The sequence below is a fragment of the Perissodus microlepis genome, chromosome 15 (genome assembly GCF_051167445.1).
Source record: "Perissodus microlepis isolate ML-2025 ecotype Zambia chromosome 15, ASM5116744v1, whole genome shotgun sequence".
Classification (NCBI taxonomy): domain Eukaryota; kingdom Metazoa; phylum Chordata; class Actinopteri; order Cichliformes; family Cichlidae; genus Perissodus; species Perissodus microlepis.
In genome coordinates this window covers 15,137,581-15,165,073 of record NC_140475.1, presented here as the reverse complement: position 1 = coordinate 15,165,073, position 27,493 = coordinate 15,137,581, and the positions used below count along the sequence as shown (strand labels likewise).

At 41.1% G+C, this 27,493-nt stretch overlaps 2 protein-coding genes across 5 annotated transcripts; one reads left to right on the top strand and one right to left on the bottom strand.

Annotated features, from left to right (window-relative positions):
• On the bottom strand, positions 1–8,492 carry LOC146371939 (cytosolic 5'-nucleotidase 1A-like). The gene is made up of 6 exons (XM_084954377.1): positions 5,893–8,492; positions 5,591–5,758; positions 3,339–3,468; positions 3,094–3,216; positions 2,549–2,733; positions 1–1,250 (listed from the first exon to the last, which is right to left on the bottom strand). Exons 1-6 carry the CDS (start codon positions 6,004–6,006, stop codon positions 885–887), a joined length of 1,086 nt encoding a protein of 361 aa, XP_084810503.1. The 5' UTR covers positions 6,007–8,492; the 3' UTR covers positions 1–884.
• On the top strand, positions 8,012–26,854 carry syt14b (synaptotagmin XIVb). 4 transcript variants are annotated; one of them, XM_084954376.1, is made up of 9 exons: positions 8,012–8,092; positions 11,626–11,673; positions 16,913–17,059; positions 19,499–19,636; positions 22,051–22,310; positions 22,634–23,071; positions 23,510–23,690; positions 24,077–24,133; positions 25,942–26,854. In XM_084954376.1, exons 1-9 carry the CDS (start codon positions 8,080–8,082, stop codon positions 26,256–26,258), a joined length of 1,599 nt encoding a protein of 532 aa, XP_084810502.1. In that variant the 5' UTR covers positions 8,012–8,079; the 3' UTR covers positions 26,259–26,854. The 4 variants fall into 4 exon arrangements, 3 of the variants coding, with proteins under 3 accessions (XP_084810502.1, XP_084810500.1, XP_084810501.1); XR_014802820.1 differs by lacking the exons at positions 8,012–8,092; positions 11,626–11,673; positions 16,913–17,059 and adding an exon at positions 17,102–19,283 and having other exon boundaries at positions 25,942–26,372; positions 26,480–26,854; XM_084954374.1 differs by lacking the exons at positions 8,012–8,092; positions 11,626–11,673; positions 16,913–17,059 and adding an exon at positions 17,102–19,283.
• Positions 26,855–27,493: the final 639 nt, after the last annotated feature.

Below are 27,493 nucleotides of genomic sequence, written 5' to 3'. Positions count from 1 at the left end.
TTTCATCGCATTCCTTTATTTATCCAACTACTCGCTGGTAGAAAAGTCAAATGGTGTAGACAAGCTATCATTGTGTTACCACAATGTGAGTACAAAAATGAAAAAGATTAAATATACCAGCATATAAAAACATGTGAGTATCTGTGCAACTTCTTCCTGACATTTAGTTATGCAGACCATTAAGGTACATATTTATGCAATATAAATTTCATAAATATCTGCAAACATATACAAAGGCATACGTAGGTGTAGTCAGTCCATCCTAGAAAGTCTGGTTACAGCTTGTTGGCTGACACACAGACTCAGCGTGAACAGCCTACAGAACAAGATCAAGATTTGTGGCACTTCAAAAATAAATGAGTACAGTAACACACAGAAACAGCATCAGCGCTCCTTGTAAGCCGAAGTTATTCTACCTCCTAAAATCCCTTTTAAAAATATGAAATGGGTGAGAATTTTGCCAAACACCAAAAATAATGGAATTGGTGATCTGTACCAGTACTTATATATGTATATATTTGCCAAAAACCTCACAGATAAAAGGGATAAACTTTTTTTTATGAACATAATAAAAAAAAACAGCAGAAAACTTATTCTGCAGATCTTTCAAGTGGTAAGCACATACGTTAAAACCGACCAAAAGGTTGCTTTTCCTCGACAGCAGTAAGTGAAAGTAAAGCACCTAGTGTAACTCTGGTGTGAAAATACATTCTGCTGTTCAGCAGTTATTCCCTCTCATGAGGAAAATGCTTATTGCCAATTCATGAGCAAAATCCTTTAAAAATTAGGATTCCTTTAATGGACATTTTTTTATGAATATAAATATTTAATCTGGAGCAAAAGTAGTGCGAGTGTAATATTATTTTTTTTTAACCTTTCTTAGGTTATTCCTTTTTTTTAGGCTGCTCGATGAGTTTGCCCTTGTGGTACTTTTGTCCGATTCCATACGGGACGTGTGCGGATATGGTTCCCAGTTCCGTGGCCCCTTCAATATGGAACATCTGGTCGTCAAAGAAGATGTGCGGCCTGATCTTCTGAAGCAGGGGCCCTTTCGGAGCCCCCGCCAGGAAGAGAGCCTCGTCGATCTCCAGGCCCCAGCTGCGGAGGGTCTTCAAGACACGAGCTCCAGAGCTGGCAGCGCTGCGGGCCGTGACCAGGAAGGTTCGGATGGGGCAGTTCAAACGCTCGTTCTTGGCATAGAATTTTCTCTGGAGCTTTCCCAGGGCCTCCAGGAAACACTTTAATGGTCCCTGAAAGAGTCAAAGAATAAAAGTAAATTGAATTTAAAATGAGGACTGTGAAGATAAAAAGCTGTGTGTGATAGGTTAGATTTGAAGAAATCCACTGCAATGTGTTTGCTTTTATTTACATAGAGCCCTCTCTCTTTTAAATCATCTTTCCATTCGATGGATGGTTGCACTGGGTGGAGAACATCACAGTTACTGAAAAACTGCTACTACTTGTAATCTGGACGGATAATACAGATAGTATATACACAACCACAAGCACACACAAGGAAAATAAATGCTTCAGATGATGTGAAACATATTTACAAACTCACAAGGGGGTTCGTAAACCCCACAGATAATTCTCAGAGCGTAATATGCTCATATCAGCAGCTTGCACTGTAATTAATGAGGAATCTAGTAGGGTGCATTAGTATGCGGTGACAGCCAGTACTGTCTACTGATACTGAGTCAGCTTCTGAAACAACAGTTCACCATGACTGCACAGTGAAAACAAAGAGCAAAACACTTGTTAAAAAGTGTGAATGGCTACACTTATAGTATTTGACTAGTGGCTCAGTCATGCAACAGTAAATACAATACAGTAAATACAAGACAACATCCTAATAACATAAGGATCATCAGCAGTTGCCTGGTGATAGCATTGCTTTTTTGGGGGGATATGGCGTTCAATTACAAGTAGCATGGAACACTCTCAGCCTTTGGGTGACCACTTTTGATTGCAAGGTAATTGCACAGGTTGCGACCTGTCTCCAACATGTTGCAATGGATCTGAGTCAGTCTGCACAGATGGGCAGAATATATATATCTGCAATAGGGGACGTAGCCATATGCCAACTGGTTGTATTTTGATTATGTTGCCACATCCTGCACCAACTATGTCAGTATTTGTGGAGGGATTTTTGTTCTGTGAGCTTCTATCTAGACTCTAGATAGAAGCTCACAGAACAAAAATCTAGAATCTAGATTCTAAATGTAAGCAGTTAATGTAAATTTCTGTGTATGTTGTTACACCCCTCTGTAACCACTATTGTCTTTGCAGTGGCAGTGCAAAGTCTTCAGGTGTCGCCTGGGCTGAAATGATCCCACATGGTGAGGTGTGGGTAAAGGCATGCCTGAGACAGGTTTGGAGGGGCATGGGCAAAGCCCACCTTCTATTTTATGTAAGCTATAATTATGCACTCTCTGTGTGTCCTCAAACTTTTTGAAAATGCTCACTTCTTGTTTCCTGAAGAACAAAATAAAAAAGAAGAAAAAAATCATCAGTGATGTAGGAGAAGATGGAAACAACCATATGTTACCTGAGCGAGAGGTTTGTTCTCAAAATGTTTCTCGTGCTCAAAGAAAGAGTCCAGGCCATGCTGCTTCACGATGATCTCTGACTCGTCGGAGAAGAGGACAGCGTCACCATCAAACGCCACTCTCAACTGAGTGTCGCTTAGCTCCTGCTCTGTGTCCGGCGTGAACATTGTGGCAGCAGCAATTCCTGATGAAAGGTAAGCGAAGCAAGGATTAAAATCTCTAAACAGTATATAGTATGTACACAATAAATTGAGCCTATCAAGAGCCCTTAATTCACTTTGTTTTAAATAAATATCATGGTTAACACACAAGCTTATTCTGTGTTCATTTGAATGGTGGGCGGGCTGTAAATCTCATGCTGCCTTCAACCAGCTATTTCTTGCAGTTTAGTATGAAGTCGAGATTTCCCTCTGAAGCGTGAATGAGTCACAAAGTCAACATTGAGGCTTGTAAATATAAGAAGTACTTAAACATCTAGAAGGTGGTGAAGGAAGTCCAAGACTCTGCAAAGTACTGATTAAAATATTAGACCAACATCACTTACCTTCATCTATGGCCTGTATGACTTTGTCTGCACTTTTGGAGAGGTAAAGATTTGTCAGGTAGGCCTTCAGGTAACCAATAGGACTCTTCCCTCCTGTCATGCAGAATCTTTCTATGGTCAAATCTGAAGCAAGGAGAAAAAACAAGTAAGATGTGCAGAAAAAGAAAGACTTCCTCATTTTAGACGCGCAATTGCTAGACTTGATCCAACATCACACTCCACACTCAGACCTCGACGCAGCATACCATAGTGATTAATGCTGTTAATGAGGCGCACTCCCACTTGGGCATGGTTGTTGGTCATTAAGACGATATCAAACAGCTCCTCGTTGTCTGGATAGAGCTCCCTCAGTTGAGTGTTGACGTTCATCAGCGCCTTAAGAAGGCACAAGAAAACAAACCATGTTATACACCCAAAGCAAGAATATTGCATATGAGTGCTCAATAGAAGTAACCACTATTCTTTTGGTTAAATCACACTTTTAAAGCAATGCAGAACCAAGTCAGTGCGTCTCGGATGCTTGCTATGAGTATGCATTAGAGCGCTGAGGATTTTGTGCACCTATCCACGAGGAAGCAGAATGGTTCAAGGGTTAAAGACAATTAACCTTTAGCACTTAATTTGCACTACTTCTCAAAGTCACAGGTTGGTCAGATCTGCACACAGAAAGGTTACGCATATATTTTTAGATTCTGTGGGACACTTTCCCGAGACATTACTCTGATGTCTGCCATAAAATGTCCATAAATCTTCTGAGGGCTCACAGCAAGACAGGTCATCACGATTTCACATTTTCTCCAGTATCAAAGCAACTGAATGATAGTTGCCTGTATATCATTTGGTATATTTTTAATGGAGCTAATTTGCCAAAAATGGGAACAAATATAAACTTTATAGAGCGATGATTGGTTGGTGATACATAGCAAATGGGTGCACCGGCAGTGCTGCCAGCAATGACTTAATAGATTAATTCCTAGCTGGCTTGACCTTTACTATACATCATTCATCACATTCTTGTCTGTCTTTACTTTTAACTACTTAGTGAAAAAAGAAAAACTTCCTACAACATTATAATTCTTGTTGCCATGAATAGTTTTTCCCCCTTGATCTTCATCCTTCAGCTGCTCCCTTTAGGTGTTGGCACAGTGGATCATTCACCTTCATCTCACCCTATCCCTAGCCACCTCCTCTTTCACACTGCATCCAGGAACCTTCTCTGAGGTCCTCCTCCTACCATTTTATCAGTGCCATCATCTCCAAATCATAGCAGGTATTACTACCATCTTGTAAACCCTCCCTTTCACTCTTGCTGCGATCCTTCTGTCTCAAATCACCCCTGACACTCGTCTCCACTCACTCCACCCTGCCTGCAGTCTTCTGCACCTCTCTTGTGAACTGTCTGTTGATTTGGATGGTTCAGACTCATCTACCTTCACTACCTCTCCTCCTTACAGCTTCACTCTTACACTTATTCACACACAGATATTCTGTCTTGCTTCTACATACTTTTATTCCTCTTCTCTCCAGTGCATAACTCCACCTCTCCAGACTCTCCTTGACCTGCTCCCTACTCCCACTACATCACAATGTTGTCTGCAAACATCATAGTCCATGGAGACTCCTGGCTGACCTCTTCTGTCAACTTATCCATCAACAGCAGATCTCTGATGTAGTCCCACCCCCACCTTGAACCCATCTGACACCTACATCTAAAATACCCTCTAGGTAGAGTAGACTTTCGGGGCTGCATGCATATGAGAAATTACTATTAAAAAAGTCACATTTATTATTCCACGCTGTGGGCACTACCAGTATATTTTCATCCATGTATTATTATCCAACAGTCAACTGTTGGAATAGAAAGTATATATGTATAAATCATGATAGGGTCCTTTGTATATTATTGCACAAAAACATACTGTGCTGATAATTTATTATGTAAAATGACTTCAACCTAATACATTAACCTTGCATTTAGTACCAAATTCATTAATGTTGTAATGCTCTGTGTTTGGACAGTTTGGCTGTTATGAATGGCAGGAGTGGCTATGGTACCAGCTGTGCCAGCAAAGTTGAAGCACTCATTATGAACCACAGGGACAGTGACTGTCAAACGAGAAAACCAGAACTGTTTTCAAATAACTCTCTGTGAGACAATGAACCTGATAAACCTGTGCAAACATCAGCTCTCAGCACCGGTAAAACTGGTTTTAAAGCAATGAAGAAGTTAAATATTAAGCAATTGGTGCGGTGTTAGGGATTTCTCTTATTTTAGCCATGTTTGTTCTAGCAGTGACAACAGCCAAACACTTGCATTTACACCACCTCCTCTTAGGTATAGGGATAGATATGCAGCCCCTTGTTAGCTATTACTGTTTATCAATAAGTATTCCCTGGCTTTAACTATGTGATCACAGACAGTTGTAACAGTGAATGAACACTTCTGAGGGGACACGCCCTGCACAGCAGGTTTGACAGTACAGGGGCCCAGGCCTACCTTGACGAAGGGAAAAGCAGGTCCTGGTTTTAGGGGCTCGTTTTCATGTTCCTGCTGGAAAGCGACATACTTCTCTAAGCCCTCTTCCTCAAAGATCTTCCTCTCGGCCTTCATGTTGAAGAGAGTGCGAGAGGAGACGGCGATGGTGACTGCATTCTTGGGTTTGGGCTGGGGGTGCATGAACAAGGAGAAAAAAGAAATGCAAGACATGTTCAGGGGTTTGTTACCCAAACAACTCTTCGTGAAAGTATATAACACAGCAAACATGCTAACGAAAAGGAAAATAGCATTAAAACACTCACAGGTCTGGGTTTGTTAGATTTGAGGTTGTCGAAAGCAGCCTTAGCCGCTGCCCAGTCTTGTTCCTCGGCGCTCTCTTCACTCGACCCTTTATCATTGGGCTTAATTTCACTCATCTTTTCTTTTAGCTTATAAATGTCTATAAACAAAACTTTAATAAACCTGATTAAGGGAAGCCTGCCACAACTCCAAAACTTTGCGGAAATGTAAAGTAAGGGGAAGCCTAATGGGCGTGACTTCCCGTAGTGACGTCAGCAGTGTGGGGTAACGCTTGATTGTTTGTTAACGACGAGGATAAACTGATCTGGCGTTGTTTTTCTGCTATATTTTATTTTATTGAGCTCACAGGCAATATTAGATCCACTTGCTGGACTCTTTTATTGCTTTCGTAACTGTCTTAATCCTTCATGTCACAGATTCAACACAGTGCTAGAAACATTCTTCAGACATGTTCATACTGGCATGAAAGCCTTATGCGGTTGCTGCAAATTTGTCAGCTTCACATTCATGATGTGAATCTACGGGTCCAAAACACCCCGAAGGTGCACTGTTGGATTGAGATGTGGTGCGTGTGAAGGCCATTTGAGCGCAGTGAGACAGCATGCTGTCCTGCTGGAAGCAGCCATGAGAAGATGGGTACACTGTGGTCGTAAAGGGAAGGACATAGTCAGCAACAATACTTGGACAGGCTGTGGTGTTTGAACAAGGCTCAGTTGGTACTAAGGTGCCCAAATGTTCCAAGAAAACACCCCCACATAATTAGACTACCAGCAGCCTGAATCATTGATACAATATGATAGATCTATGCGTTCATATTTATTCATTCATATTCATATGCGTTCATATTCACCATTAAGCCAAATCCTGACCCTACCACCTGAATGGCGCAGCAGAAATCAAGACTCATCAGACCAGGCAATGTTTTTCCAAAGTTTTGTTGTCTAATTTTCAGTCTCTGTGAATTGTAGCCTCAGTTTTCTGTTCTTAGCTAACAGGAGTGTCACACGATGTGATCCTCTGCTGCTGCTTCAAGGTACGCGTGGTAGTGTATTCAGAGCTCTTGGTTGTAAGAGCATCTAACAGCCTTGTTTCTACTTTGGTTGTAACAAGTGATTGTTTAAGTTACCTGGCTGTGCAATCGCGACCGCGCCAATTTAAGACGTAAGCACAGAATAAACTCTACTGCAGCAGCAGGCAGTGGGCACAGGTGTATAGAGGTACATTTATCAACATGGAAAGTTTTAAGCTTAATCGTGAAGGCAGTGAAAGCCGAAGGCTCTGGCTCCCATTCCACTTTTAAATATTCTCGGAACCACTAGTAACCCAAGTTACTTAACTTCACTCTCAGACGTATCACAACAGATACTGCTAAAATGTAAAACATATATGTGCCGGTCCATCAACACACACAGCTATCACACATTTGTTGTTTTTATTCTTAAGATGAATTATTCTTGAATGAAGACATTGATTTGGCACAAGTAAAAATATGGTTGATTATATTTATTGTTAGTTAAGAATAAGTTAAGCGAGGGTGAAAAAAGAAAAGAAAAAGGATGAAGAAGGGAGGGGAGAAAGAAAAAAATGGAGAGTGATGGGGAGGTGGAAGGAGAGAGGGGAGGTAGAGGTTTGAGGAGATAAAAAGCGGTGGAGGAAGATGGGCTACGCCTTCTCATGATCAAGTGAGGAAGCAGGAGGGTCCCTCCTCCAGAAGAAACAGAAGCATTTATCATTATCTTATCAATATCGGGTCTTAGGTTTTTTATTCAACATTTACAATTTTTTGGAAAGAGAGTGCAACTGGACTGCAGTTAAACGCACAATATTTGCCCCAGAAATGAGGTGGAATAACTGGAATAATGTAGCATAACAGCAGACTTCTAAAGTGTAGGTTACTACAACTGGACAAATGAATGAAATCGAAATGAATGTTACCATGGAGAACAAAAATAACCAACCTACATCAATAATACAGTTATACTGCACATATTATTATTTGTAGCCTGTTTTATATAATTAAATATATACACATATACATATAGAACTGTTACACAACCTCTCTCGCTCTCTCTCTGACACACACACACACACACACACACACACACACACACACACACAAATGAATGACCGGCCGCCTCCATCACACCCCCACACCCCCCTACAGTTGGTAGAGTCCGGGACGGAGCATCATGGCGATTGACGGTAGGTACTCGCTCTCAGGTGTCCTGCGGGACTCGTGGGAAACTTTGCACGGGACTGAAGGAGGACGTCTTTCCATAATCTCACGCGGTATTCACCGAGTGTGTAATTTCTGGTCCAGTTTCTCTGTAACTGACACGGCGAGTATACCGCAGTGCTCCGGAGGCGCGGGGCTGATGCTGAAGTGCGGACACCCGCACTGATGCAGGACCGCTGAGGTCTCATTATCTTCTCGGGATGTGCACGTGAAGTGATACGCGAGTAAACCGAGACAAGCAGGCAGTCCTGGTGCTTTGATTTTAAACTAGGGACGTTTTTAGACGGCAGCAAAAGCGTCAGTTATGGGACACCTGTGAGCACGTAGCGATTAATTTGAATATTTTAACATAAAGTCTTAGCATGCCGCTGCTTAGCGTCACATGACTTTTTGTTTTTCTTCCGTTAAAGAACTATATAACTTGGCGGAAGAATAGGGTTGTAATATTTGAAGAACACTCCGCTGCTGTCAAACTTTATTTGATGGCTGCACGTGCTGTAGATACTTTCATAGCTAACATGTGCAGCGGATCTAACAGCCTTCATGCTAAGGGAAAAGTGTCTCCTACGGGCTTTAGTGAGAGTGACCGGGACACATCACCAGGCAGCGACAAAAAGTAGGCTCGTGCCTTGTCCCGTGCTGTCACGGATACGGGTCTTATTGTTTCACGGGCGCTTGTTCCTGCGCAGTGACACTTGAGAGAGGTGGTGTGGTTTAATTAAAGATAGACAGCTCCAGAAGAATTTTAGTGTAATTTTTTTTAATTAGATGTTTTATTGCAAATTTTTAATGAAATTTGCAGCAGCTTGTCGTCACTGAGCAGGGGCGTGTACAGAAGGGTAGCAATGGGTGGCACTTGCCCCAAATTCCCATCCTGGGGACCATTCCAGTAATGCCACTGGTCTAGAACAGCCATTCCTAAAGTCAAGAGTGCTGCGGCCCACTTAAAAACCAGAAAATCTGTGGGGCTCAACGAATCTTAAACCGTTACTCCATACAAATATAAGAGAGGGTGATATGTTTCCTTGAAATTTTTATTCAAAATGCTGTTGTCTATAAATATTACCAGTTTTAATACTTTTCATATGAATAAATACATTTATATAAATTTGTAACTGTACATACTTGTGAGTAATTTCAAACTGAAGTTCTGTTATTACCACGGCCCACCTGCAGTACCTTCCCGGGGCACATTTTGGGAATCACTGGTCCAGAAGCTGGTCTTAGACCTTGATGTTAGAACATCATTGGATGAGGGTGTGGAGAGGTCCAGTGTTTAAATGTAAGGGCGTCACCATACCTACTATGCAGTGGCTGGCGAACAGAAGTTCAAAGATTCGCAGATTATACAGAGGACTTGTTGAAACAGTTTGAAATACTGTGGAAAAAACAATTTCTTTGCCTACTGTTTTGACTTCTTCTCCTTCTGTATCAGCACTGATGTGGAGGCATTGTTATATTAACTAATGGGTCAGTGTTAAGTGGCTTAACAAAAAAAAGCAATTCTCCTGAAATGGTCAGATATGAGAACTGGACTAAAAATGAGTGGAAAAACAGGCAGTTTCCATAGAAGGTCTCTGAAGGACCTTCAGAAAATCTGGAGAAATATAACCTAAAGTCTGGCTCAGTGAAAGCAGAATATGAGTCACAACTGTACACAGACAGACAGTGACAACATTTACTTCTATTATTGTAAAAATCCATCTCTTTTAGTGCTTTTAAGGCAAGTACTTGTTGTACACTAAGAATTACTAAAGTTTGGTGAGAATAGCCAACAGAGAATTTCTGCTAATGAATTAATAGAATGAATTGAGTCGGTCAGGGTCTGTCTGCTACCTCAGTCACAGTTTTCTCTTTGCTCTGGCACTAAAGTCAAGACCTCATGCCACTTCTACTATCTTGTGCAGTCCTGGATGTGAAGAAACTAATACACCTTTTTTTAACGTTATGAAGGGATTCTTAATGCACTAAAATTTTGTTTCTTGGTTTGACACAACTCAGCAACAAATTTCAGAATGTATAAACACATGGCCACTATTTTTAATCTAATAATAAACCTAAATTCAGAGCCAAGACGTGACCTTGCCAAACTCTTAAGTAGAGACACCTTAATTAATGGTGATACTGAAGCCTCAATACTGAACTGTTCAGCCAAGAGAGATTATGTGTCACTGTAAAAACTTGGGGATGTGAAGGAGAGGAAGCACTGTTAACTTAAGCCTCATAGCGATTATGTAAAACAACCAGTTGACACATTATGAAATTGTATTCCAGTGAAAATACTAAAACCTAAAACTTATTTCTCTATAACCCAAACAGAGCAGCATATTGCATTGCATTGCGTTACAAAATCATGTTGATAATTTTCCAGCAAAGCAACTCATGCCAGGGCTTTTGCATCTGTCGAGGAAATAGTTCATGTAACTTTATTTTTTAAATTTCTACGCTGTTGCTTATATTTGTAGGGCCCCTGAAGAAGGAGCCGACCCAAATATAGGAATTTGACAGAGGAACTTTTAGTGACTTGTTGAAGGGTTGGGTTCACATCTGTCACTATACACGGACTTTTTCCTCTATTTGACATACCGAAAAGGAAAGCCTTACAACACAGAACTACAAGGCTAAAATAGATGTAAGAGCATTTATTTGAAAGATGAAATATTCTATTTTCTTGTTTAGCATAAGGCTAAAATGCGCCTATCAATGAACCCTACCTTTTTAATTGTTTTTTTTTTTTTTTTTTTTGGTGACTAGGTGAGTAATAAGGGATTACACAGGAAGGCAGTTCAAAGTAAACAGTGCAGTAAATGTCTCCAGAAAAATCAATCTAGAATACAAAACCCACCCTGTGCTCAAAACTTACAGGAAAGGATACAGAGAAGCAATAATAAAAAATGCTCGACTGGGAACTGAAGGCCAGTGGCAAGAGCTTTACAGGAGATGCATAAACAAGGGACAATGACAGCTAATTAAAAAGAGGCGTTATTAAAAAAAAAATGTCCGGAAAACAAACAGAGACACAGAGTAAAACTGACAAGGCATCATAGCTAAGTGGAATTACAAAATAAAACAGGAAATTACTTTGTAGAATCCATGCCAGTCATCACAGTAATGAGTTATTAGTTGCCTTATAAAAAATGCATGGAGCTATAATTACTGCCTTTAATATGCATGACTTCTTGACATCATTGAGCCTCAGAGTAGCTGTGGCAGAGTGCATTTTTAAAAGTGTTCCTTTGTAGTGGCCCGTGGTTATTACTGGTATAGAGATGATTAATGATAGCCTACACTGCTCTATAGGCTAATATACCCATCAATATATTAAAGACAGAGAAACAGAGACCACGAAAAGAAAACAAGGTCATTCAAGCCTATTGGTTTTATGTTTGCTGACATGTTCATCTGTCTCATTTAACCTGAGGACAGACCATATGTTTCTACATTGCATAAAGTCATATTTAAAACTCTGACTCCCAGCTTTACATCGTCTTTCTCACAGGAGGGGGGAGGAACTGTGGTGTTCATGAGCTCATCTGTGCCAGACGAGGTAAGACCACATTGCAACCACACATTTAAAACCGTGCGTGTGTGCATTTTCAAGAGTATATTTTGTTAAACAACAAGAAAAGAAATTAACCAGGGTATTTACAATAATATTGCATTTATATTTAATTAATTTAATATTCATAATATTAAAAGTCTTATGCTTTTCTTTTTTAGACAATAAAACTTAAAGAATACAAATGGGTTTAACATGACATAATTAATCCCCACTTCCACTTCTTCCACTTTGACTAGCTGTGCCATTTAATATTTAATATGTAATAATGTGAAAATGCAACAGCACAAAATGCAGTTAGTTCAGAGAAATAATAAATATCCTATTGCAGTAAATTCCTGTTTAAACATCCTGCTTGGATGATGTACTGATGATTCTGATTTCTTGTGTAGTGTCATCTGCGGTGCATTGGTCTCTTTCCCACATCTGCATCTCCAGACAGGAAGGGCGGCATCATGTTTTAGATCAACAGCAGGCTTTGGAGTTTAAATATCAAGAAATATTTGAAAATGACTCAGCTAGGTAAAGTGTTCTACAGCATCTTGGACTGATTATGGACTTCTGAATGATGCAGTGAATAACGGTCAGGTCAGGGATGATCTTTCCACACAGGAGTGTAGCTGTTCCTGTCTATCAGCCCTCCCGACAGGGTTCCCTTCAAAAAAAGAGTTCCTAAATGCTGAATGTCACAGACATCAGCCCTGATGAATAACTGCAAATCCAGAAACTGAAATAAGAAGTTGTAGAATTCACCTCTGTAGCAAATTCTGATAATGAGGCAAGTGGTTGGCACGCAGTAGGATTGTCTCTAAGATTTTGTGTGAGGCTTCTATAAAATCTGATGCTCCGTTTTCATGTTGTAACCATAGACAGTATTAAAAGATGGCTGTGGCTGCTAGGGCTGTGCGATATGACCAAAATTTCATATCCCGATATAAGACATCTATCGTCCGATAACGATATAAATCACAAAAATTTGACTTTTTTTTTTTTGTAAATTTTGTGAATCTCGGGCAGCTCGACTTGCGTGGAGTGTTTCCACCTGGGCGTCCTGTACCTGGAGTCGAGTGTTTTAACCGATGCATGAAACTATACATTTTTAGACATAAGTTGTAACGGCCGCCGTTTTCTTTGTGAGTATTTATTACACAGCATGCTGCGGGGAACAGCCTGTTCTAACGTTTGAGTCTAAGGTTTATTTTTTAGCACCTGGCGGCTCTTTTTTTGCGTCTCATCCGAAAATACTCTGCATACTCTTTCACGCGATTCAGTTTATTTTGAAAAGTCTCAACAGGATCTTGAGCTTTATTGTGAAAGGTTTATGTGGAACATAAACAAGCGGACACGTGACGCGATGGTTTTACCGTCGTTGTTGCTAACGTCAACGCATAAATACATGCGCTTTTCCGTCCGTAGTGTGTTTATATTAAATATAAGAGAAAGAGAGAACTTTAAGAAATTAATATAGCCACTACAGTGACCATCAAAACGATGAAAAAATATTGCCGTAAACAGTTTATTTTGCGACACCACGAAACAAACGATAGCGTAAAATTAAACGATAGACGTTTTTATATCGTCATCCGGTATATATCGTTATATCGAACAGCCCTAGTTGCTGCTGTGAAAATTTCATTGGGTTTTGAAGTTCCATTTTGAAACCTTTTCACTGTCACCATCTTGGTTGCATTAAACGGATGTGATTTGAAAAGATTGGTCTGACTGGGAACCACTTGCTAACTTGCTAATGATTTACGATTGGCAAGTTGTTAGTCATTGAATGAGTAGGTAATACCACGATCCAGCTTTAAGGCACTTATGCATTGGCTTCATTTTTCCAACATGGAAGCTATGACAATGTTTTGTTTTTGTTAGTTTTATTGTTGTTTGCACAGTAGACGAGGGATTAGTAATTAATATTTACCAAGGGGCCACATGAGAAATTAGGACTGTTGTGGAGGGACGGACCAATAAGCTTATAAAATGAGCAAAATTGAGTTGAGCTATAGTTTGAGGCCATCTACAGCAATCCCAATTTCTAATATGGACCCTTGGGGAAAAATGAATTACCCACTCCTGTTTCAAGATGTAAAAGCTTTACCCTCATCAGGTATAAAATAATCATTTGGGATGTAGATGTGTGAACTCTTTATCCCTCCTGGCAAAAAGATCAAGAAGAAATGAACAAAAAGGACAAACATAACAGCAATTAAAACAAATACAGGGAATATAAATATTCCTTTAGCGGCTGTTAATTTAGTGCATATATTTTTTATCTTACCAATTTACCACTTGGCAGGTGCTACATATGTGCGCATTAACCAGTTACAACGAGTTAATCTGACACATGTATTCACCATCTGTTATGCATTACAGCACAAGCTGATTTTCAATCCTCTGCTAAGATTTAAGTTTCCAGATCTTTGTTTCAGCTTTATTTTGTGAGTCTTCTGATGTAAGCAGATTATAAAATTTTGATATAATGCCATTTCTTAAGCAGGCCTTTGTGCGTGCATTTTTAAGCCTTTCTGTTGCATGACTGGAGAAGACTGGCTCATCGCCCACCCCCAGGCACTCTCTTTTACTTGTGAATTTTTACTGAAATATGATGTATAGAATGCTTTTCTATAGCTTTCTCAGTAAGCACACGGTTCATGTGTGAATTATGCACAGCGTATCAAGTTTAGGTTTACTTCAGCAAAAGAAGGCAGCTGTGTGTTCATGATTTATTCAGAGTGGAGGTTTTGTTTCGTATCAGAGGTCCATGTGTAAGCAACAATTCCAGATTGCATAACGAGCATGTCCCAGAAACGCCACTGAGTTTTAAAGCTTTAAACAAAGTAAATTAATCAAGCACTCGCAATGTGGAAATTTTAGTCATTCTGTGTCTTAGCAGATTAGGAACATGAAAGAGTAATTTGCTTCCCTTGTTTTATTTGACACAGACACTTCATTCAAACTAGCTCACATTTCTCTCAGGCTGTTATTTATTTTCTCAATGAATGCTTCAGTGGCTGTGCTTTCGTGTTTGTTTGTTAGCTTGCTGGAGTCATTACCTGGGAAAAAAAAAAGGTAGATTGAATCCTGAGGCTCATTTCAGAATCCTGAGTTCAGCCTGAGTTCACATGCTGTAAGAAACAGATTTATTCTGCTATTTTTATCTTGTTTATTCAGTTTGCACACACAGATCGCACATGCACACACACTCAGGGAGGATAAAATGAGATGAAAGAGCGGAGTTTTTAAAAAATCCACCTTAATCTGCTCTGCTCTTAAGAGAGATATCACACTTTCCTAGGTATTATGTAAAAACAGGAGGGCGAACTGTTTCAAAGGCCTCTTTGCTGCTCCGCTCCACTTTCCAGTGTATATCGTTTGGGGGGGGCGGGGCTCAGGTTACCTACCCCAGGTGTCTGAATTATTCAGCTACTGTTGACATTTACAGAATATGGCCATGTATGAAGTGTCATCGCTTGCCGCAGCTCAGGACCATAAGCTGTTCGTTTTCGACAGATGGCTGCTGCTCTCGTAGCCTCAGAGGTCATTCTGCCTCAATCAACACTGCTGTCGGGAGTGAGAGTTGATACGTAAGCCTGGCGAGTGCTGGACCAGACTAAGTGTCAGGGATTTGTTACATGTAGGATTACTTTTGAGCTGGACAACTTTGTTATTTCCCTCCCTCTTCTTAGATCATTTACTATCAATGCTTTAAGAAGCAGTGCTTTTTGGGAACAGCTGGCTTTAAAGAGGATATTCATTTAGAGGAGGTAAGCCTCTGTTGTCACATTGCTCTCTTATCTCCCTCCTACTTCTTTTGCAGTTCTTGGGAATTTAGCATTCACCATTTTGGCAGTCTGCAGCAGGCAGCAGCTAGTTGTCAGGCTATAGTCATCTCTGCCTGTTGCCATGGTGAGACAAGTCGGTCCATAATAAGTTCAGTAACAAGGTTTGCAAAAGTATACCTCTGTTTTTCCTCTCTCGTTTTCTCATCTGAGACGGGATTTTTACACCAATTTGATCAATGACGGGTGATTGGTCCTCAGGATGTGACCACCTGCTGCAATGCAGACGTGTAACAACTGTCAAGCTCCGTCAAGTTGGCCCAAATATACCTCAGGTTTATGTCTTTGTTTTGTTTTAATGTTGAAACAAACAGTCATCTTCAATTTCACCAAACTCATACCACCAAATATAATGTGTCACAAATGAAAATGGAACAACACGCCAATATTGTGAATGAGGGTTTCAGTAAGCAGTGTAAGATTTCACCTTAAAGGGACGTGAAGCTGCCTGTGGCCGTTTTTAGACAGTATTTAAATGAGTAACTACAGTGTAAAGTTGGTTGTTTGATGCTGTGAGATACGTGCGATCTAATTCTGCTATGTTATAACACAACAACTCAACATAACCCTCGAAACTCTTTTATACTATTGCTCTGGTATTTTGCTTAGTTACAATCGATAAGCCGTGATTGGACAATTTGGATTAGGGGTATAAAACAACCTAATCCTTAAAAATGGAAATGCAGAGGGATTAGTTTTTTACTGGGATTAAATTTTGTTAAGGCAGTAATATGTGCCTATAACTCGCTCAGTTTCAGTGTCTCTTATTTAGCAATCTGCCCTTTCAAGTGATCTTTAGAAATGCAGTTCATGCTTCACTGTCCACCTTCTCTTCCCCGTTTCCCTGGCTATTACACTGTGCTGTGTCTGTGTTGTAGCCTATTAAACCAAGGCCCGGTCTGTTTTTTTTTCCCTGGGTTTGCTGAGTCTAGGTTTCAGTTAGATACAGTCCCTTTGAGGCTCTTATAAAAATAGCACAGGGCTGCATGGTTACATGAAGTATGGTTGGCCTACATACAGTGCTGTAGATTTTATCTGGTGTGCCTTTGAAATGGATCTGTTAAAATGAACAATATCTAACTCTCCTCTGACAAGCCAAAATGCTGGAGTTTTATTGCAACTTTAAGATATTATCACAAAACAAATTATTTGACTGGGGTTGTTTGCGGCTTTTCAGGAGTCCTGATCAAAAGGCTTTTTTTTTTAGCTTGTAACCACCTTGTGTATTTTTATTAGAAAAACATGGGGCTCTTTTTTCTTACTTAATCAAATACCTTGGTTTGGTATTACTTCTGTTTAAGTCTAACATTTGGATTTCTCTTTTTCTGTCAGTTCTTGCTTTGCTTGTTCCTCATGGCTCCTCCTCTTCTTCTTCTTCTCCTCAGTCTCTCCCGAGCTCCTGGGTGTCCTGTCTTCCATTGCAGCTTTCATGGCATTGATGGCTCTGTTTTTTCTTTACCTCAACAACAAATTGTCAATGGAGAGTCCTGACAATCTGTCACATCTCAGTGACTATAAGAACAACCAGCCAGGTACTCAACACACTCAAAGATTTATTACGCTATTAAATCTGTAGAAATTTCTGCAGACGTTTGGATTGCTCTCGGCTTTATCGTGTAGGCATCACTGTAATGACAGCGCGTCCACATCTTTATGAGCCATGCTTAAACTGAACATTGTACCTGCTGCATTATGATATTAATGGCAGCTTTGCATCCTCTTAGCGATCTCTGTGTTCTGTTAAAAAAAATACAACGGCATATGAACTGAGACAACACGTCTCCAAGTCAAAACGATGTCATTCTATTACCTCGGCTTACTGTTTTGTTTCTTAATTTGTACACTTGTACAGAATTTGCTCTCTGATTAAGAATTAAAACCTTCTCAACTTGTCTAAGTCTACTTATGTCCTTCTTAGGTCTTCACCAAGGTTCCTTGGACTTTCCTGTTGTTCTCAGTATTGGTCAGTCCATTGAGTTCTGTCAAATAAATGATTTTTCTGTAGTCAATCATGATCACTAAGGAGAAGTAATTAGGCCTTGGCCTTGTCAAGTTAAGACATTGTAGAACCTTAAGCACCACTTATTAGAAGGCTTAAGTAAGCATATTTTAGCCTGCATGTATATTTTTTGAACCTGGGTTGAATAGGGAAAATCCAAACTAAATTCAAACTTGTGCATCCAACTCTTGTTATCCCTCAGCCATAAAAGGCTGATGGTGAATTGTGGTGATGTGTTGTTCAGTGTAGAATTGGTTGCATGTATTAGCGCTGATGCCAAAAAGCTTGACCCAACAATTACCACAGTTCATCCACCGATAAGTCACCATTGCAGCCCGTGGATTCAGGCTGTTATGATTATTGAATGTTCGGTTTGCAAACGAGTCATAATGTGTGCTGTTCGCAAAAAGCACCAAGACAAAACCAGCACAGTGTCAGAGTAGAGGAAGTAAGAGTTAGCACAGTTGGCTTAAACCATTAAATGTGTAACACTGCAGTTTTTGTATTTTCTTATTTTGAAGGCAGAATAATACACATTTTATTGCTTTTGCTGTGACAGATATAGTTTTGTCTAAGTCTTGAACTGAAAGCTATTTTTGTGGTCTTAATTGTATTTTTCTTTTAGTCTATGACTAGGCTTACTCTACATCCGTGAAACTGACCGATAATGTCTAAGCATGAGACCTGAAACAAGTATAATTCTTATTACAACCACATTGGTGCGTATGTGCATGTCAGCGCTCACTGTAACACTGCCAGCACACCATGCTAACAAACACATGTTGTGTCAGTGCCTCTGATGAGCTAATCTAGTGATCAGCACGGTGACAGGAGGAACCCCGGCTGAGAGATGGCCTTCTTCAAGAGTTTCCAGCAGAACCTCCCATCTGTCAACATTTCCTCCATCTTGGACTCAGTCACCAGTCGTGTGGACGATCTCGCCAATGCCGTCAGCGATGTCACCTATGCTGTCAGTGACCAGCTGACCGAACAGGTCACTACTATCATCGACAAGGTGCAAGAAAAGGAAGATGGAGAAAACGGCAGCCAGGAATCGGGTCAGAATTCCACCCTGCAAGAAGGCAAGTCCGGGAGTAAAAGCATGTGGCAAATGCCCAGAGACTCAGAGGGGGGGAACACAGGCTCAAAGAACAGCCAAACTAGTGATACAACCGAGGCAGAGAACACTCAGAGCCAGCTGGAGTGGGAATGGAGGGACGGATGTTGGCGAGTTAAAAAGACAGAAGCCGAGTTAGCAGAGGAAGAGAGGAGGAAGAAAGAGGAGAAGGAGCTACAGGAGAGGAGAGAACAGAGGAGAAGAGAAAGGAGGCAGAAGCAGCTGGAGAAAGAAGCCAAGTCTCCGAGAAATGAAGAAGACTCTCAAGAGGAGAAGGCTGATGATTTAGAAAACACAGAAAAGAAGTCAAATGACCAATCAGCTGTTCAGCAAAAAAGTGGTGAAAATGATAAAACTCCTCATTCACCTGGTTGTGAGAGTGAAAGCAGGGTGTCAAAGCAGGAAGAGCAAAAAGATCACGAGGAGGAGGGAGAGAAGGTAGAGGACGGCACTGAGCGAGAGGGAGACGATGAGGAAGAATCTGAGCTTTCTAGATCGTCTTCCAGAGTGAAAACGTTGGATAAGAAAAAGGGGAAAGTCGCAAAAGAGGGTTCGAAAAAAACTGAAAAGGCTTCGGATGTGGAGAAAAAGAGGGACAAAGGCAAGAAGAGCAAAAAGGGGAAAAAGAAAGGAAACCAAGGTTAGAGAGTGTGCTGCTTCTCTCTCCTCACTGCCCTTTGGATCTTCTCTTCTGCTCATGTTTTCAAGTTCTTGCACTAAAATTCACAATTTCGACCTGTTGTGTGCCAGTTTCAGCAGCTGCATGTTTAACTGGTTGAGTTTCTTACTTCGTTAAATATTGCACACGTTATAATCTGTGGTTTACTAGAATTAATGCCCATGTGTGACGTGCAGAGGGAGTTTTATCAGACAGTGAGGAGGACAGAATTCCAGAGGGCGAGGCCCAGCAGAACACAGCCTCTGCATGGAGCAGCACACGCAAACAGTCATCTGAGCACGGAGGATACAGCAGCGAGGCCTCCAGTGAACAGGGTGAGAGCACATGTAGTGGAAGAGTACGTACACGGTACATCGCTGAACATAAAACCCCACAAAATCAGATACAATATGAAGAGAATCATAAAACACAATGCATACAAGAATCATCTAAGATTGCATAAAAGCTAAACTCGGAACATCAAATGCATAACATGTTTTTGTGTTTATTTATTTGTAATTGTAGTGTCTATTCTTTTTTTTTAATTAATAGAAATAGCTACATATTTTGGGTTTCGTTTCATTGAGCCCCAATGTCTCTTTGGTGGATCATATGGAGAATTTCTGGCGAGTGTCCTTTTCTCTAAACATCTTGGGTTAGTGCTAAATGTCTGTTACTGGAAGGAAGTAAAATTTATTTGGTTTCTTTCCCAGACTTGGAATAGAAAATTGATAGCAGTCTAACACCCAAATACATGAATCTGGTTATAATTCAATAATGACACTACCCTCAGGACTAATGGGGAAAAAACTCACCCAGATTGATCCAGAAGTAACAAATATTCTCATGCTACAATCTCTAAAAGTCACTATTTCTATCTTTATGCAGTGATATGTTTTGATTGTGTTGTGTTCACCTGTTTCAGATGCCAGGGCAATCTAACCTAACTGGCTGTATCTGCCTTCTTTACTGCACAAACATAATGTGGTGTTGATCTTTATTGTTGTAAAATGATCTTTTAAATGTTTTAATTAAAGCTGCTTTTGTCAAATATTGTGATGAGGAAAATAATCACAGGATACATACTTAATGAATAGATTTCATATGAATATGAATAAGGAGCCAGTATTGATCATGTGCCTCATCACACGAGCCAAAGTGTGAAAAAGGGTGTGGGTTATTATCAGCAGAGGTTTCATGTGAAACCATTGCAAGGTATTAATGGGAATTAAAGGCACCTGGAAAGGGATCTCAAAACTACATTTTAGGTGGCAGACAGTTGGTGTTGTAAGCCACACCCTCTGTTCAAAGATGGCTTCTTTCATCCTCTTTCAAACCATCTGTCTTCTCTGTCCAAAATGTGGACATTGACATCCTCGAAAGAGTGACCTTTGTCCTTTAGATCCAGATGTACGGCTCAGTCTTGTCCTGTTGAGGTGGCTCTTCTGTGTTGTCACATGTGTTTATGAAGTGGCTTTTTGGTTTCTCCAATGTAGAGGTCTGAGCACTCCTCACTGCACTGCATACACTACGATGTCCAGTTCGTGTTTGGGAGTTTTGTCCTTGGGATGAACCAGTTTTTGTCTGAGTGTATGGCTGTGTGTGAAGTGCATTGGGATGTCGTGCTTGGAGAAGAGTTTCCTGAGTTTATCCGATAAACCTGCTACATAAGGGATGACAGCGTTGTTCTGTTTGTCATTTTGTTTCTCCCTTATTGTTGTCTGACCTTGTTTACTGTGCATCTTTGCCAGTTGGGATAACTAACTAATGTTCTAAGAGCTTTCTTTACAATTCAGTTTTATTTATACAGCACCAAACCACAACAACAGTCATCTTGAGGCGTTTTATATTGTAAGGTATACCGTAAAATAGTACATACAGAGAAAAACCCAACAATCATATGACCCCCTGTGAGCAAGCACTTTGGTGACAGTGGGAAGGAAAAACTCCCTTTTAACAGGAAGAAGCTTATAGCAGAACCAGGGTCAAGGAGGGGCGGCCGTCTGCCGCGACTGGTTGTGGTAGGAGGAGGAAAACAGGACAAAAGACATGCTGTGGAAGAGAGCCAAGTATGATTCAGTGCAGAGAGCTGTATAAACACATAATGAGTGAGAATGTGTTTCTTTACTTTCTCTTTTGGCTTACAGGGAACGTTTTCTTCGCATATAGCTCATTTTGGCCATAAGTGGGCCTGAAGAGTCAAACTACATGATAAATGTATAAAATGACAAAAGTTCTGGTAGTTCATTTCCCAGACTACCCTGGAATTATAAAATTATAAAACTTAGTTTTCCATTTATTCCCTTAAAAAAAGTGGACTCACTGTTAAAAACAAAAACACATTTCTACATTAAATAGCACAAAAGCAGGAGTAGTATAAAGCACAGTGGTTGGGGGGTGGGGGTGGCTTTATCAGTAGGAAAAGGTGTAAAATGTATGAAAATACAATAAAAGTCTAAATATATTTGCACGTCTTATAATTTTCCATCTAGTGGGCCAGACTAGAGTCTTTGCTAGGCCGATTATGGCCCCCAGACCTTATGGTTGACACCACTATATTAGTACATGAAATGTTGTTTTTTCAAGATTTAACAAGAATTTAAAATGACAATATAGGTTTGCAAAGACTGAGGAGACACTGTATGTCGCTAGACTGTATGTTGCATACCTAGTGAGTTTCCATGCAGAGCACAGTACGATTCCAGTAACACTCCTTCTGCATCCCTCTTTGTCATTGTTATGAGAGCAGCCAGCAGCATCCAGAGGATAAAGAAAGATTCCTCGATCGGTGAACCTCAGCCTCCACCGTACCAAGACGAGGGCTCAGGGGCCTGCGTGGGTTCTCGATCCCGCTCAGAGCGAGGGGTCAGGAGGGCGCCGTCCACACAGCACTGTGACAGCCCCCACTGCTCCAGTGAGGCCAGCGGGGACCAGGACACAGAGAGTTACCTCAACAAAGCCTGTGATGAGGACATACCCAGTGACAGCACTGCTGTTCTAGGGCCAGAGGTGGGAGATCAGACCTACTGTTTGTTGTCTTTTCTGTGTCTAAGCAGTTTGTTTTGGATACCCTGTAGTTTGATGGAATGATCAAAGTTGGGAGCAACACTTCATCAACACTTACAGGAAGGGCTGGGTGATATGTTCGCTGACAAGTTTCATTTTTTTGTTGTGTATTTTCTGTAAAAATGTGGAAATATACTCTGAACTGACTTAATTATTTGAGTGTTCTAGTACTATGTCAGAATGGTGAAAAATTAATAAAATCCCAGAAATTAAAGTAAAATTCATAAAGGAGGGGGAAATTATTTTTTTCTTTTCTGCACATTCAGGATGGTTCTGGTCCTCCGCTTCCCACTGCCTACGAGCCAGAGCCCCTCGCCAAATACGGCACCCTGGATGTCGCCTTTGAGTACGATTCCAGTGAGCAGTGGCTGGCCGTCACTGTCACAGCTGCAACTGACATTCCTGCTCTCAAACAGACCGGCAACATCTCGTGGCAGGTCCACTTGGTCCTGCTGCCCACCAAGAAGCAACGTGCTAAGACCGGCGTTCAGAAGGGCCCGTGTCCCATCTTCACAGAAACATTCAAGTTTTCCAGGGTGGAGCAGGAGGCCCTGGGAGACTATGCTGTTCGCTTCCGCCTGTACAGCATCAGACGGATGAAAAAAGAGAAGGTCCTGGGAGAGAAGGTGTTCTACCTGACGAAGCTCAACCTGCAGGGCAAAATTGCTCTACCTGTCACCCTGGAGCCTGGCTCTGAACTTACAGTGAGAACACTTTTTAAATATACTTTACATCTCAAATATCAGCTGTACACCATTTCTACTTTATTTATCAGTATCTTCAGCATTCCTTCATCTACATGTCCTTGGAGAAGCAGTTATTTTATTTTTTATTTGAGCAGTTATTAAGAAGCAACTGTGGGCATCTAGGACATAAAAACTGCATGTATAGTGTCACCATTTAAATTGGTTTAAAAAAAACATTTAAAAGTTTTGGTGAATAAGGTTTAAGATGCTTTTTTCCACTGAAAGTTACATTTCTACCATCATTCTCTATAGATTCAGAAATCTGTCTTTGTCACACTCAACTCTGCCCCTCCTAACTCCTAGGTTGATTAATGAATTATTGGCTTCTTATTGTTTTAATTGATGATTAAGTGGTAATTGACTCAAATAAAGTGCCTCTGGGTTTTGCCTTGCCAGGGTTGTGGCTCTGTGGTGAGCGTGTCTCGCAGTGCGGGGGCTCTGTCCTATCGCTCCACTGAAGACTCATCCACACCCGAGATCCTCCTGGGTCTCATCTACAACTCTGCCACAGGGCAGCTCTCAGCTGAGGTAATCAAGGGAAATCACTTCAAAACGACAGCATCTGATAAACCCGTCAGTAAGTACATATATTTAACTTTGGGCTTTTGTGCCAGCGTGGGTTGAAGTGTGGAATGACGCTGTAAATTGTTCAGTTAAACTTCTCTTCCCCCAATGGGTGCTGATATGTCAGGCTATTGTTTGGGCCGAGCAGATGGGCAGGACTTCCAACAGCATGCAACAGAAGCAAATAGAGGATCATTACATTTGAACGTTTCCTGGCACGAACACCAGCTTTTTAATAACCTAAGCTATTAAAGCCAAAATGCTGAAGGACCGGCTGCTTGTCATGCTCGCCGTTCTTCCCGTGAAAGCTGACCTTCTGCTGTATATTGAAATCTTTAAACTGCTTCCCCTCTTTCTTCTTTCCAATGGTGTGTGTGCTATGGTATGTGTCTGCCACAGATGGTCTGTTTTGTTGTGTAAAACACTTCGTAGGGGGACAGCTTTATATCATGAGAGGTAAGACAAAAGTAAACTAAATGTAAGCTTTCTGTACGTTTGTAGATTTGGTGAGGGTTGTACAGATGTGTAGAACTGTGTAAAAGTATTGCCCCATCTCCCATTCCTTTACATTTTTCTCTTTATATTGCCAGGCTGTATTGTAATTTTTAAAAGTGATCTTGAGCAATGTTCTCCAGCAGTTCTGAAGGACCTTCAGAGCTTTTTGTTGGGCATTGGAGGCTTTTTCACTCATTTTCAGTCCAGTCCTTGTACCTGACCATTTTCAGAGGAATGCTATGAGTCCCATCCTTACAAACTAAGAAAAAATCTAGCACCGCGTTTGCAGGAGATGCATCTGAAACTTGAGTTGATTCATCTACTGTTCACTGAAGCCTCAGCAGAAGTGGTCTCAGTGGAAATGTTGCTGTCAAGAAACCACTCTTAAGGAAGGGAAACGAGGAGAAAAGGATGAGGTATGCCAAATTACGCAAGAACCGAACTGAAAATCAGTGCAAGCAGGTCTAATTTAATGGGGAATGGCCTCCCCAGTGTCCAGACCTCAACATTATTGAAGCAGTGTAGGATCATGTTGACAGAGAACAGAACAAAAGGCAGCCAACATCCAAAGAAGAGCTTTAAACGTCTGTTAAGAAGCCTGGAGAAGACTACTTAGAGAAATTACAAGAAAGCTTGGCTATGAGAGTTCAGAGTTCGCTGAAGAACAAAGGTGGTCATACCAAGTTTGTTAGAATTTTACAAACTTTGTTTTATTTCCCTTATTTACTGCATGTTTCCATGTATTTATTTGCACATTTCATTTCATTCATTCTTGCAAAATATAAAGAAATGGGAGGTAGATCAAGACTTTTGTGCACTACATTATGCACCGTAGGTACCAGTTTGTAGCATTCTTAGGTTTGGTCCTCTGAGGCCAGACTTCAGCATTTTGCTTTCTTGTCAGACAGGGTGAATTCAGCTCTCACTTCTTTATGTTATATATAAATCTAGAGCTGGGAGCTTAGCTAGTTGTGCATTAATGTGGTGAACGAATGTCAGTTACAAAAACATTTGATGGATTAAAGATTTGATTGGTAGGAAACTTTTGGCTAATAGTGCAGATCCATGTAGTGCATTTAGGTTTTTTTTTTATTAACGTTTAATGTGTTTTTAGTTTAACAGACACAGTTGTTTTTTTTAGTAGTAACCCCAGTAAACCAGGTATGCTGTTTCCAAATGTAAGCATCGAGGGAACAGCTTGCTAACATGAGAAGTGGCACAGTCGGAGGAGCATTAGACTGACTCTACAGAATTAGTTAAATTAGGTCAGCCCTTGGCTGGTTTGCTGTTTTCTCCTGTTGTTACTCTGAGATAATCCAACTTTCTCCAGGCTCTAACTCCATATTTACTAAGCTGATAGAGATCAGTATCTTGGCAAGAAAGTAGCTTCCCAGAAATGTCAGTCATAGTCAGTAGTTCCTCTCAAGACACAAAGTTTTTAGTTTTCTACCCTGCACTGACTTGCTTGCATGTTCTAAAGGTCACTTCCGTTTGGCATCATTTATAATTTATGTGCAGAATATTTCAGAAATCTGCTGCCAGCAAATATGAAATAGATTAATGTGACTTCATTTGCAGTTTTCAAAGAGTTCCACAGTTTGCCTTAAAAAAAAATCCATCAGCAGCATGAGTTTTATGAGTGAGGCAGTTATAGCGTTCTTGGTGTTGAGAGCTATTATTAAAAGACACTCCGTACCTCCTGCTGTAGTACACATGTCCGACCACTTGATGGCAATGTCTCACTTCTCTCCTCCAATGTTTCCTTTCAGACACCTATGTGAAGCTGACCATGCTGGACTCAAAGGGAAAGGAGATGTCCAAGTGTAAGACGGCCGTTTGCCGTGGCCAGCCCAATCCAATCTACAAGGAGACATTCGTGTTCCAGGTGGCGCTCTTCCAGCTGTCCGAGGTGTCACTGGTGGTGTCGGTGTTCTGCCGCCGGAGCAGCATGAGGCCCAGGGAGAGGCTGGGCTGGGTCTCCCTGGGCCTCAACAGCACCAGCGAGGAGCAGCAGGCCCACTGGACAGAGATGAAGGAGGCGGAGGGACAGCAGGTCTGCCACTGGCACACCCTCACCGACACATAGGAGGACGATTTTCCAAGACCGAACTTCCAGAAAGAGCATTCCCTCTACATTTTCGGAGCGCAAGAAAACTCCCTGTGGGATGTGTGTTGTGTGTGTTGCATAGAGGTGTGAGAGGTGAGCATGGGTTCCCAGTCTTAACTGCCAGGCTGCATGAATACCCTTTAATCTGCCACCTTTCTCTGAGACAGATGGGCTGACTCCTGCTTCCGCCTTGTTTACAGGACCATGTTAAGACACTTCCAGACATTTTTCCGCCTCTGAATCTTGGACCAAAGAGCTCGGTCCAGTACTAGCAGGCTCCTTCCTTCTTTCCTTTTCTGGATTTCAGCTGCCACCAGCATACCAGACATTACTCAATCAGTCGTAGCCACCGACAAAAGACAATGAATGAAGAAGACTGTTACAAAGGGCCTATAACATGCTGCAGCTATACTTACAAGCTATGCTTTATACAGTTTGTTTACACGCACATGACATTATGCAAGATCCATTCATTGGTTTTTCCTTTTAGGTTCTTGGGTTATTCTTCCTAGTCTACCAGTTTTATGGTCGTTTCTGTGGGCTGTGCGTTAAACAAAGACAGATTTTCTTTTTTATCTCGTGGTCTTGCATAACTCAGTGCACTATGCATCTGATGCCACTTTAGACGAGAGGAATGCAATTCTTTCTTGTGCTTGCCGAGTCTCTTACAGAATTGGACACAGCTCTGCATGCCACCGGTATCAAAGAGCAGCTTCCTTTCCTGTGTAATGCAGATCGAGCCTGTTTCACTATTCAGCCTTCTAACAACTCAGCCATGTTCATTCATGTAGAAACATGGTGCTTCCCGCTGAGGAGGAATATGCAAAAGCCTGCACAGGCCAAGTAAACCTGGCCGTTTCTGCCTCGACTGTGTACGCTGTAATTTGAGTTTGAGTGGCGAAACAAATCACAAGAAGGAGATGATCATATTTTCTCATTTTCATTATTAAATAAAGGCTAAAATAAAACGGGGAAAAAATGTTCAGAACTGAGAAATCTTATTATCCAGGCGAGGGGTTCATCTGGAACAAAGGCCATTTTAAACTCCTCTGAAAGAGCAGCTATGAGTCAGAAAATCCCCCGATAAGAATGCTGAAGACTGCACAGCCACACCCTTGTATTAGTGAATGAAACCCTTTCCCCTGCTTCTGCTGGTTGAAACCGAGAGGCGTGGGGCGCATTCTTCTTTCTCTGTCCCAGTGATGTCAGATTTG